At 37.4% G+C, this 12,758-nt stretch overlaps 1 protein-coding gene across 12 annotated transcripts in view; it reads right to left on the reverse strand.

Moving 5' to 3' along the window:
• The window catches only part of SMC5 (structural maintenance of chromosomes 5), an 84,108-nt gene that overhangs the window by 42,281 nt on the left and 29,069 nt on the right, over positions 1 to 12,758 (reverse strand). For 11 of the 12 annotated variants that reach the window (XM_036330868.1, XM_036330872.1, XM_036330866.1 and 8 more), the window contains 4 exons: positions 10,944 to 11,078; positions 9,037 to 9,177; positions 7,511 to 7,672; positions 6,682 to 6,753 (listed from right to left, as the gene is read on the reverse strand). In XM_036330868.1, the coding sequence (XP_036186761.1) occupies positions 6,682 to 6,753; positions 7,511 to 7,672; positions 9,037 to 9,177; positions 10,944 to 11,078 (510 nt within the window). The remainder of the gene's footprint in view (positions 1 to 6,681; positions 6,754 to 7,510; positions 7,673 to 9,036; positions 9,178 to 10,943; positions 11,079 to 12,758) is intronic. The other variant, XM_036330871.1, reaches the window with a different exon arrangement.

Raw genomic sequence — 12,758 nt, forward strand, 5'->3', positions numbered from 1 at the left:
CGCACTTCAAACAACCTATTGCATTTCTCTAACAAATGTAGTTGTGATTTGTTACATTCTGAAAAGAGTCCACATCTTTCCCTCCTTCCTCAATCCTTTATTGCTACAGGCTCTCTACTCACTCCGCTAATGTTCTTGTCTTACATTTCCAATGGTATATTCAAAATCAGAGTTCTCTGATCACAGTGCTTTTCCCATTTTCATATCTATCACCCTAACTTCCAGCAGTACTCACTCTGCTTTATCTTGTATAATGTAAGGAGAGTTCTCATAGCTACCTAACTAAATCTAACCTTGCAAGGCTACTCCAAGCAGTGTTTCTCAAATTATTTATGAAGAACAATTTATAAAAAAATTTCAAGACATCACAAGCCAACTTTTATTAATTCCAATAAATTATTTTTTTAAAATATATTTTATTGATTTTTTACAGAGAGGAAGGGAGAGAGACAGAGAGTCAGAAACATCAATGAGAGAGAAACATCGATCAGCCGCCTCCTGCACATCTCCTACTGGGGATGTGCCCGCAACCCAGGTACATGCCCTTAACCGGAATCGAACCCGGGACCTCTCAGTCCGCAGGCCGACGCTCTATCCACTGAGCCAAACCGGTTTCGGGTACAATAAATTATTAACAATCATTTTGGTAAACTATCTGGCCTACGATATTCTACTTCTAGAATATTATCAAAGAGAAACAAAAATATATGTTCATAATTAAATGTATATGAAATACTTATGGAAGCTTTATTGATTATATCCCTAAAGCAAAAACAACCTAAATGCCCACCAATGGCAAATGAATAAACAAATTGTGATTTCAAGAAAAATGAAACAAACACAAACCAAAAAATACAACATATCAGAATTTGTGGACACAGCTAAACAGCAATGAGGAAAATTTATACTATTAAGTTCATACATAAGATGAAACATCTCAATCTGAACTTCTACCTTAAGAGCCTAAAAAAAGGAGCAAAATATACCTACTTACACAGAGAAAAGGAAATTATAAAGGTAAGAACAGATAGCAATAAAATTGAAAAGAGAAAAATCAATGAAACAAAAGACTGGTTCTTTAAAAAACCCCACATTAAATTTAACAAAACTCTAGCAAGATTGACAAAACAATCCTAAAACAAGTTACCAATATCATGAATGGACAGGGGTATCACTGTATCATTACAGACCTCAGACATCAAAAGGATAACTGGAGAATCTATAAACACATAAACTTAACAACTTAAGACAGAATGGACCAGTTCCTCAAAAACACTAGAACAACTCATCCAACTTGAAATCGATTATTTGAACAGCTTTAACTATTAAGTTGAATTCATAACTTTAAACTCCACCTCAAAAATATCCAGATCCAGATAGTATCATTTGATAATTTTTCAGAATATTTAAAGGATAATTAACAATTCTACACAATCTCCCCAAAAAAACAGAAGAGGAGGAAACTCATTCATTCTCAGAAACACAGGAATGGCATTTTCTGAACTTGATAAAGAACGCCTATAAAAAATTATAGCTAATATTATAGTCAACTAGAGGCCCGGTACATGGAATTCGTGCATTCTGGGGGGGGGGGGGGGGCCCTCAGCCCGGCCTGTACCCTCTCGCAGTCCGGGAGCCCTCGGGCGTAGGACAGTGGTCGGCAAACTCATTAGTCAACAGAGCCAAATATCAACAGTACAATGATTGAAATTTCTTTTGAGAGCCAAGTTTTTTAAACTTAAACTATATAGGTAGGTACATTGTTATTAACTTAATTAGGGTACTCCTAAGCTGGCCTTTACTAAAAACGTCCTCAATCTGATTGAGGTACGTTCGCTGAGGTCGACTCCTTCCAACTCTCCCATCCACACTCGTCTTGTATACTTGTTTCATCTATTCTTAAATTGATGACAAAAATACCGGTAGGATTTGCAGCTGGTTGGAAAAATACAGGTAACTTTATGCTTCGAGTAGGTACTTTTGTCACCCGCGCACGATTTGTAGACGCGACTAGCACTAACCACTGCACATGAGACTGCTGACTGACGGGTTCACTCAACTCGTGCATGAATTACACGCCTCCCCTGCGCTGCGTATCCCGCGGCCCGCCTGCGCCGAGTCTCCTATGGCCTGACCCGACCAACACCTCCAACTTCTTTTTTTTTTTAAAATATATTTTATTGGGTTTTTTTTACAGAGAGGAAGGGAGAGGGATAGAGTTAGAAACATCGATGAGAGAGAAACATCGATCAGCTGCCTCCTGCACACTCCCTACTGGTTATGTGCCTGCAACTAAGGTACACGCCCTTGACCGGAATTGAACCTGGGACCCTTGAGTCTATCCACTGAGCCAAACCGGTCAGGGCACCCCCCACTTCATCTAACGCCACTTCTTCAAAATAGACTCACCCAGGCCGAAAACTGACTTCTGCGCATGGGCCACGAAGTTTCAATCGCACTGTACGTGTGCGCCTGCACGTGGTCTTTTGTGGAAGAGCCACACTCAAGGGGCCAAAGAGCCGCATGTGGCTTGTGAGCCGCGGTTTGCCGACCACTGGCATAGGATGTCAGCTGGACATCCTTAGCAGTGCCGTGGAAGCGGGAGAGGCTCCCACCACTGCCTCTGGGCTCGCCAGCCTTAAGCCCAGCTTCTGGGTGAGCGGTGCTCACCCTGTGGGAGCACACTGACCACCAGGGGGAAGCTCCTGTGTTGAGTGTCTGCTCCTTGGTGGTCAGTGTGTGTCATAGTGACTGGTCGTTCCACCATTTGGTCAATTTACATATTAGCCTTTTATTATATAGGATGGTGCAAAACTGAATGCTTTCCTCCTAAGATCAGGCAAAAGGCAAAAATGCCTAAACTTACCATTCTTATTCAACAGTGATGAAATTTTTAGCCATTGCATAAGGAAAAAAAAAAAGAAAAAGAAATAAAAGGCATACAAATCAGAAAGGATGAAATAAAGCTGTCCTCATTTGTAGATGACATCAATGCCTATGTAGAAAATGCCAAGGAATTTATTAAAAGGAGAGGGTTAGAGAAAGATATAGACAGAAAGATATGGAAGAAGCCTGGACAATATTGCTCAATGGTTTGAGCACTGACGGATAAACTAGGAGGTTGTGGTTCGATTCCAGATGAGGGCACATGCCTGGGTTGCAGGCTTGATCAGTAGGGGGTGTGCAGGAGGCAGCTGATCAATGATTCTCATCAGTGATGTTTCTCTCTCTCTCTGAAATCAAAAATATATTAATGAAAAAAATGTGTTATTTAAGCTTTAAGAGTAATCAGTAGAATAGGTTTAGAATATATAACTTTAGAAAAAATAGATTAAGAAAATCTTGATCAATAGAAATAAAATAGAAAGGAGCACAGGAGGAATCAACCCATGCAAAGCAAGTAGTAAACAGTAAATGTGAATTGGCTAAACTCCTTTACTATATGAAGCCCACTATATATTATTTATAGTAAATAAAATGAATCAAAACATGATCTAGAAAGAACAAAATAATAATGCTTAAAATCTAGGAAGCAAGAACTAATATAATTTAAAATAAATAGATAAATCTACACTCAGGTATTGACACTTTAAAATTGAATAAATCAGAAAGATAAAAAAATAAGTAGGACATTTGTGTAAATATAATTATAGTAAGCCTATTCTAACATATATCTCCATACCTAAAGGCAAACTACACATTCTTTTAAATTATACATAGAACATGTATAAAACTAAATATAAAAGTCCAAAGAGGTCTTAAAAAATTCTAAAATGAAGTTATCAAGACCACATTTATTGCCAGGCCAGTGTGGCTTAGTGGTTGAGCACTGACCTACAAACCAAGAGGTCACGGCTGAATTCCTGGTCAGGGTACATGCCTGGGTTATGGGCATGTTTGGAGGTTCTTCCAAAAATTAAAAATAGAACTAGCATGATCTAGCAATTCCACTTCTGGGTATTTATCTGAAGAAAACAAAAATACCTAACTTAAAAATACATATGTACTTCCATGTTCATTGCACTATTATTTCTAATAAGCAAGATATGGAAACAGAAAACTAAGTGTTCATCAATGGATAAATGGAAAAAGAAAATGTGATATATACACAATGGAATATTATGCAGCCATAAAAAAGAAGTAAATCCTGACCTAACCAGTTTGGCTCAGTGGATAGAGCATCGGCCTGTGGACTGGAGGGTCCCGGGTTCGATTCCAGTCAAGGACATGTACCTTGGTTGTGGGCACATCCCCAGTAGGGGGTGTGCAAGAGGCAGCTGATCAATGTTTCTCTCATCGATGTTTCTAACTCTCTATCCCTCTCCCTTCCTCTCTGTAAAAAATCAATAAAATATATTTTTTAAAAAAGAAGAAGTAAATCCTGTCACTTGCAACAACATGGATGAAACCTGAGGACTATTCAAAGTGAAATAAGCTCATAGATACATAGAATAGATTGGTAGTTGCCAGAGGTGGGAGGTTAATGGATGGGTGAAATGGGTGATGGAGGATCAGAAGGTACAAACATCCAGTTAAAAAAATTTGTAACTATGTACAATAGAAATGTTAACTAGACTTATTTTGTGATAATTTCACAACATATACAAATATCATATCATTATGTTGTATACCTAAAACTAATATAATGCTATTTTTTAAAAAAAAAAGAGTGAAAGAAAAAGGAACAATAAAAAGCTGACAATTCTAAAAAAAAATCAAAAAAAATCCCAGAGACTCTTAGAACAAGGAAATCTACACTAATAAAAGAGAAACATGGTAAGAGAAACATGGTAATTGGCGTACGACCGCTACCCTTTTCATTGGCTAATCAGCGAGATATGCAAATTAACTGTCAGCCAAGATGGCGGCCGGCAGCCAGGCAGCTTGAAACTAACATGAGGCTTGCTTGCCTCAGTGAGGGAGGATCGTTGGAGGAAACCAACGTTCCCCGCCTGCGGTTGCACCTCTGAGCGCACCTCTGAGCAGGCAGTTTAAGAAACATTGTAACAAATACCGCCGGACTTCAGCCAGCAGATTCGCAACATTGTAAGCAAAGGCCAGAAACCTACTTTCAGCAGGAGGCCTAAGAGCTGGAGCCAAGCCTCAAGGTAAAGCTGACCCAGAATAAAAAAGAAAAAAAGGAGCAGTTGGGAACTTCAGTCACTCCCAGCCTGAAAACAGCCCTCAGCCCCTCACCCAGACTGGCCAGGCACCCCAGTGGGGACCCCCACCCTGATCCAGGACACCCTTCAGGGCAAACCAGCCAGCACCCACCCATGCACCAGGCCTCTATTCTATATAGTAAAAGGGTAATATGCCTCCCGGCACCGGGATCAGCGTAACAGGGGGCAGCGCCCAAACCCCCTGATCGCCCCACGGGCCCTGCTCTGTGTGTGATGGGGTAGAACCATAACCTCCCCATCGGCCCTGCCCTGAGTGTGAGAGTGGCAGCGCCCCAATCCCCTGATCGGCCCTGCTCTGTGGGTGATAGAGGGTGGTGCCCCAACCCCCTGATGGGCCCTGCTCTGTGAGTGACAGGGGGAAATGCCCCAACCCCGATTGGCCCTGTTCTGTGCGTGACAGGGGGTGGCGCCACAACCTCCCCATCGACCCTGCCTTGAGTGTGACAGGGGATGGTGCCCCAACCCCCCAATCGGCCCTACCCTGAGCGTGACTGAGGGTGGAATCACAACCTCCCGATCGCCCTGCTCTGTGTTTGACAGGGGCGGCGCCCCAACTCCCCAATTGGCCCTGCTCTGAGCCCGACCAGGGGCTGCACCTAGGGATTGGGCCTGCCTTTTGCCACCCGGGAGCAGGCCTAAGCCAGCAGGTCGTTATCTCCCGAGGGGTCCCAGACTGCGAGAGGGCACAGGTCGGGCTGAGGGACCCTCCCTCCCCCCCGAGTGCACAAATTTTTGCGCACCGGGCCTCTAGTGTCAAGTATAAAAGACATCGCATAGAATGTAATTACTCCAGCACTACCTCCTACCCAATGTCCCTACACCCTACCCATACACATACCTTGATCACATAACACTGGCAGCCAAAGCTTCTGCCATGAAAATCTGAGGTTTATTCTCTAGGGAAATAAACGAAAGAAGCCTTGGAGTTGAAGATAAAGGCACAGAAAAAGGGGTGAGGCTGAATATCTACCCCTAAGGCAGATAATTTAAAATTCAGTTGTTGAATGATCCTAGAAAATAGAATCCCACTTACATTTGCGGATCCACTAGCTAAAAACCCCACTTTCTTGCCCAACATTCTAAAATAAATTTGCCATGAAGTCCTACCCATGAAAAAGAATTTGTAATCAGCTTTTTAATGCCCTACTCTTGATATAAACAAAATAAATTCCTTATATTTTATTTTTTGCTATTAAGGTAACTGAATCCAATTTTATCATTAGCCTAGTAAAAAACAAACAAAAAAAACACACAACTTCAGCCACGTAGCTACAAAGATGATAATGCGTATCTATGATTAGTTTTGAGCAATTTTTCCTAATTATCTTCTGTGCAACGGTTATACTTCCAAATATTAGTTTTCCTCATAGATTATAAGAAATAGAGAATAAGGAAGATGTTAGACAATTCCCAAACAAAAGGTGATCCCAAAATCCAGACTCGAACACAAACTTTAGGGCAAATTAGTATAATAAAAATTTCAATACAAAAATCTTACATGTTTATCTTTCTTTTCTATAACATCTTGCTTTTGTTTGCATTTTTGAGATGTCTCCTTAATATCTGTTGCCTGTAAGATTGAACCAGAAGGGGAGAGATTTTAAAAATTCAAGCAAAATGAAGTATGTGCTTCAGCCATCCAAATATTAAGTTGTTATGTAAGTTAACCCACAATGCTTTTCCATGATTTCTTTCAAACCAAATACATCATTATCACCCAAAAAATACGTTATCTGCAAATCTACAGGTTATTCCTATTGATATTAAAAACAACTGTAGCAATATGCAGACATGTTTTTTTAGTCTCTTTACACTTATTTTCTCATGTTCTTTCATCTGATGCTAAAAACAATCCTTTAAGATAGCAGAGTCCATAGTTTAAACCAGGGGTGGGCAAACTTTTTGACTCGAGGGCCACAATGGGTTCTTAAACTGGACCGGAGGGCCGGAACAAAGCATGGATGGAGTGTTTGTATGAACTAATATAAATTCAAAGTAAACATCATTACATAAAAGGGTACGGTCTTTTTTTTTTTTTTAGTTTTATTCATTTCAAACGGGCCAGATCCGGCCAGTGGGCTGTAGTTTGCCCACGGCTGGTTTAAACCGTTCTGATAGGAATATTATTTGAATCCTCTTGTAATTAATCACATTTTGTTTCCTCTTTTTATATCTTGATATAAAGTAGCAACCTTCCAACAGTGATGATTAGAATGTTGCAAGCCCTATGATGGTACAATTTCTAGTTAAACTTAAGGAACCAACACTACATGTCTTGCAAAATATTTTTTTGTATGTGCAAGTCCAAAATTGAGCCAGGAAAGTACCTTCGCTTTGATTTGAGCCTCCAAATTGTGACGCTGCATTTCTATTTCTTCAATTCGACGTGTTATAGGAATCTGCCCATCTTTAAGTTTCCTTACTTCATCCTTTACTCGGTCACGAGCTAGTTTTACTTCTTCATATTCCTGACGAACATTTTCATATTCCTTGCAATTATTAAAAATAACACAAAACAGAAGTTAATGCACTACTAGCTTAAACTAACACATATACTAACATCAAGGTAGAAGCAGAAACTAAATCTATGAAAAGACTGTTTTGATATCCATTTGACAGGTTTATTAATATAACATTTGCCCTCTGAAACAACTTCAGAAATGGTGAATACAAACATAATGATTTACTAAGAGTCTTGAAACTCATTGAGCATTTATCTCCATCAGTAGTTTGGACTCTGATATCCATCTCTTCCTGTTTCTGATATCCTAATGGCTAGTAAAAATGAGGTTCTCTAGTCTCTTAATAGAGAAGGGATACAGGAATGTATAAAGAAGCAAAAGAAACTCAGTTATGAAAAATAAAAATGAAAAAAGTGTAAGACAATAGAAAAATGTGTAAAAAAAATAGAAGAAAAAGAAACATGCAGGTGAAAATGATGCTTGTCATGTCACAGGAATTAATAAAAATAAATGGAGCACTACAATGAAGTTAAAAAGAGAAAAGAACGTAAGTAAACATTAGAGTAAAGCAAAAAAAAAAATGAAAAAAGACTGATGTCAATATTAGAAAATAAAAGAGAAACTGAAGACTTCATAAAGCAAAGATAAAGTGCAAGAGTACTAATAGGTATAGAAAAATGTAATAAAAATGTGCGGAAGGATGCAAAAGTTTAATAATGGAATTATAAGACAGGGTAGGGTGAAGTTACAGCAGGGGGGGAGAGGGACAAAAATAGAGGCACATATTTTTTCAATCTAGTAACAATTATTTCCATTCTAACCCTGGAACAAACATTATAAAAACTTTCTTATTCCTTTTTACCCACTGTGAAGGAATGCATGAGGGAATTGAATCTTTAGCTCAAACTGCAGTCATAAATAATAAAATATACATCTCACAGTGATTAGAAACAGTAGCCTCAGTAAATTTATGAGGCATGTGAGTCGAAGACTACAGCTTATGTCCTTCAGCTATGTGTCTACAGCTGAATTTGATATTAATAGCACACTCCAAGTAAATTTTTAGTGACCGGAGGCCACTCAAGAACTTAATTTTTACGTGTGTAAACATTTTTATGTCATTACCATTTTATAAAACAAAACTATCTGTTAAGGACAAAAATTTGGAAGAAATCCCAGCTTTTTTCTGAGTCCTTAGACCTAGTAAACTGTTACTTGTTAATATTTTAATAACACAGCACACAGCTATATAACACAGAGACAGATACATTTTATTATATATTATAAAGCAAAAATGAACAAAAGCACCTAATTGGAATTTTAGAGCTCCTTTCTAACTTTTCTTCTACTTCAAGAATCACTATATTTGCCTCTAATAACTAAGAACTTACCACCCATGGCCTTTTAGCTTCAAGCATCTCAATCAAATCTAAATGTCGTTTACGTTCATAGAACCTCTCCACATCTTGTTTATATCTTTCATTCCTCTGAACCATTTTCTCTAGATATTCCGTTTTCTCTTTGCATGAGGTCTATAAGAAATATTTGTTTAAACTATTAGTTTAACTGGGAAAAGAACAGGTCAAGTTTTTTAATAATAAAAAATGTATAATATTAACAAAATTTTACAGTAAAGAATTCCACAGATGTTCTAAAAACTATGTAAAACAGCCCTAGCCAGTTGTGCTCAGTGGCAGCCTGCAGACCAGAGTCCCAGGTTCTATTCTGGTCAGAGGCACGTACCTTGGTTGCAGGCTCCTCTCTAGCCCGGGCCCTGGTCGGGGTATGTGCAGGAGGCAACCAATCGATGTGTCTCTCTCACATCAATGTTTCTGTCTTTCCCTCTCTCTTCCACTCTCACTAAAAATCAATGAAAAAAATATCCTCGGGTGAGGATTACCAAACAAAACAACAACAACAAAAACCAAAAAACTATGGAAAACATGCACATGTAAGCTCTGGTCTAGGCACTATAATTTATTAGTCATGTGACTCCGAGGAAGCCCTGCCACCTCACTGAGCCTGGATTCTTCTCGCTTAAAGAGAAGAAAGTTAACTGCCTCATTCATGTCAAGGGTAGAAGCAGCTCACTTGCTTTGGGTAAAAGCTCATAAACTGTAATGTGATATACAAATAAAAATATTAATGTTATGAACACCCATAACTTAAGGACTTAGAAATGAGAAGAAAAGCTACTGCAAAATAATAAATACAAAGATGTACTTAGAATTTAGTATAAAATATGCTTTTTTCCTTTCACATGACAGTAGGTAATTTCAGGGAGTGTTTCAGATGGGAATATTAGATTGTTTGATGTGGAGATGGTAAAAAGATATCTGAAGGTAAAATAATTACAAATCCTTTGGTCATTCACTCTGAATAAGTGTAATAATAAAAATAATACTAAATTATAACAAAAACATATTATAAAGTATAGACAGTTACAGTACAAGAAAAAGCATTTATAAGGTATCTTATTAAAAAAACTTACAGAATTATTTGTTTCTGAGCCCTACGAAATGATTCATTAAATAAAACACCTTTACAAACAATATGCAAAGAGACATTTTAATTGTTTTATTAAAGGTGAAAAAAATCAACACTTCTACTAAATGTATAGTTTTCTTACAAAGTCTATCTTCATACAACTGAAATATCAGAGGTTGAATAGAGACACTATATTAAAAACTGTATGGTATTTGCTGCACTATCCAAAGCCTTACATAATGCCTGGCACATAGTAGGTTTTTAATAAATATTAAATGAGTAAGAGAATAATACTGAAACTTCTGAGACAAAAATACTTTGTAATACTATTATTAGTTCCTTAGAAATTCAATAACATATATTTGATGAAATGATAGTCAAAAATTTCAAACTTTACATTTATCAAATCTATTCTCACTTTTTAAAAAATATATTTTATTGATTTTTTACAGAGAGGAAGGGAGAGGGATAGAGAGTTAGAAACATCGATGAGAGAGAAACATCGATCAGCTGCCTGCTTCACACCCCCAACTGGGGATGTGCCTGCAACCAAGGTACATGCCCTTGACCGGAATCGAACCTGGGACCTTTCAGTCTGCAGGCCGACGCTCTATCCACTGAGCCAAACCGGTTAGGGCATAGTCTCACTTTTTGTCACTTAATTTAATTAATGTTAGCACTACAATCCTGCATGAAAAAAAAAAATCACAAATATATGAATTTACTCAATGGTTCAGCACTCACTTTCCCACATTTTGAGACATAGAAATCAAAGAGGGGCAATTAAAATGAGTTGTCCATTTATAAATACCTCTAGTTGTTTTTCTTTCTCCCTGAAGTTTTTGAGTTCACAGTGATATCTATGCATTTCTGGAGGACCAATTGACTTCTCAGTAGCTTCAAGTAGTTCAATTTTACTGAGTTTTGCAAATTCTCCAACTTTATCCTAGAGCACAAAACTTAAATATCAGCAACTATTATCATTTATAAATATCTCCAAAATATTTTTCACTAAATGATCACATTTGTCAAGATGAAATAAAAGAAAAAATATTTATTTTGAGATGTGATCTTAATATAAACTGTGTCCTTTCATATATTATTCTTTAAAATAATAGAAATAAACTTAGGGTATAAACTATCATCTTTTTGAGAACCTTTAAAAAATTTCTGTGAACACCTTCTTATACTCTACACAAGAATAAACTCAAAATGGATTAAAAATTTAAATGTTGAACTCAAAACCATAAAAATCCTAGAAGAAAATACAGGCAGTAAAATCTTGGACATTTCTTATAGCAACATTTTTTTGATATATCTCCTCTGGCAAGGGAAACAAAAGAAAACCAAATGGAACTAAATCAAAAAGTTTTTGCACAGCAAAAGAAACCATCAACAAAATGAAAAGATAACCCACTGAATGGAAGAACATATTCAATGAAAACATATGGTAAGGGCTTAATATCCAAAATTTATAAGGAACTTATAAAACTCAACCAAAAAAACAATCCAAGTAAAAATGGGCAAAGGACCCGAATAGACATTTCTCCAAAGAGGACATATAGAAGGCCAATAGACATATGAAAAGATGCTCAATATCACTAATAATCAGAGAAATGAAAATTAAAACTACACTGATATATCACCTCACACCTATCAGAATGGCTTTCATCAATAAATCAACAAACAACAAGTGTTGGCGAGGATGTGGAGAAAAGGGAACCTTCTTGCATTGGTGAGAATGCAGCTTGGTGCAGGCACTGTGGAAAGCAGTATGGAGCTACCACAAAAAATTAAAAATCAAACTGCCTTTTTCACCTAGCTACTCCACTTCTGGGGATATACCCGAAGAAACCTGAAACACTCATTTGAACGAATATATGCACACTTAGTTCATTGCAGCGTTATTTATAACAGCCAAGATTTGGAAGCAGCCCAAGTGGCCATCAGTAGATGAGTGGATAAAAAAATCTGTGGTACATTTACACAATGGAATTTTACTTGGCCATAAAAAAGAAGGAACTCTTAACTTCTGCAACAAGATGACTGGACCTAGAGATTATTATGCTAAGTGAAATAAACCAGAGAAAGACAAGTACCATATGATTTCACTTATATGTGGAATCTAATAAATTAACAAACAAAATAGAAATAGACTCAGACACAGAGAAGAGACAGACAGCTATTAGAGGGGGAGGGAGTTGGGAGGCTGGCAAAAAAAGGTGAAGAGATTAAGAAACAAATAAAAAACACACAAACTCATAGACTCAGGCAACAGTATGGTGATTACCAGAGGGAAAGGGGTGGGGAAGGAGGTAAAAGAGGGGGAAGGGGGGGGGGATTAATGGTGATGGAAGGAGACTTGACTTGGGTTTGTGAACACACAATATAATATACAGATGACGTATTATAGAATTGTACCCCTTGAAACCTATACTATTTTATTAACCAATGTCACCCCAATAAACTAAATAAAAATTAAAAAATTCTATGTCAATATCTCCAGTTTCAAAAGTTTATATACATACAATAAACAGTTTTGGATAAGAGAAAATAGTCAAAATGATCATCTACCACACATCAATTGGAATATTAGAAGTTAAAAAAAGAGGCAATTTTAAACATC

The sequence above is a fragment of the Myotis myotis genome, unplaced genomic scaffold, assembly GCF_014108235.1.
Source record: "Myotis myotis isolate mMyoMyo1 unplaced genomic scaffold, mMyoMyo1.p scaffold_m19_p_12, whole genome shotgun sequence".
Lineage (NCBI taxonomy): Eukaryota > Metazoa > Chordata > Mammalia > Chiroptera > Vespertilionidae > Myotis > Myotis myotis.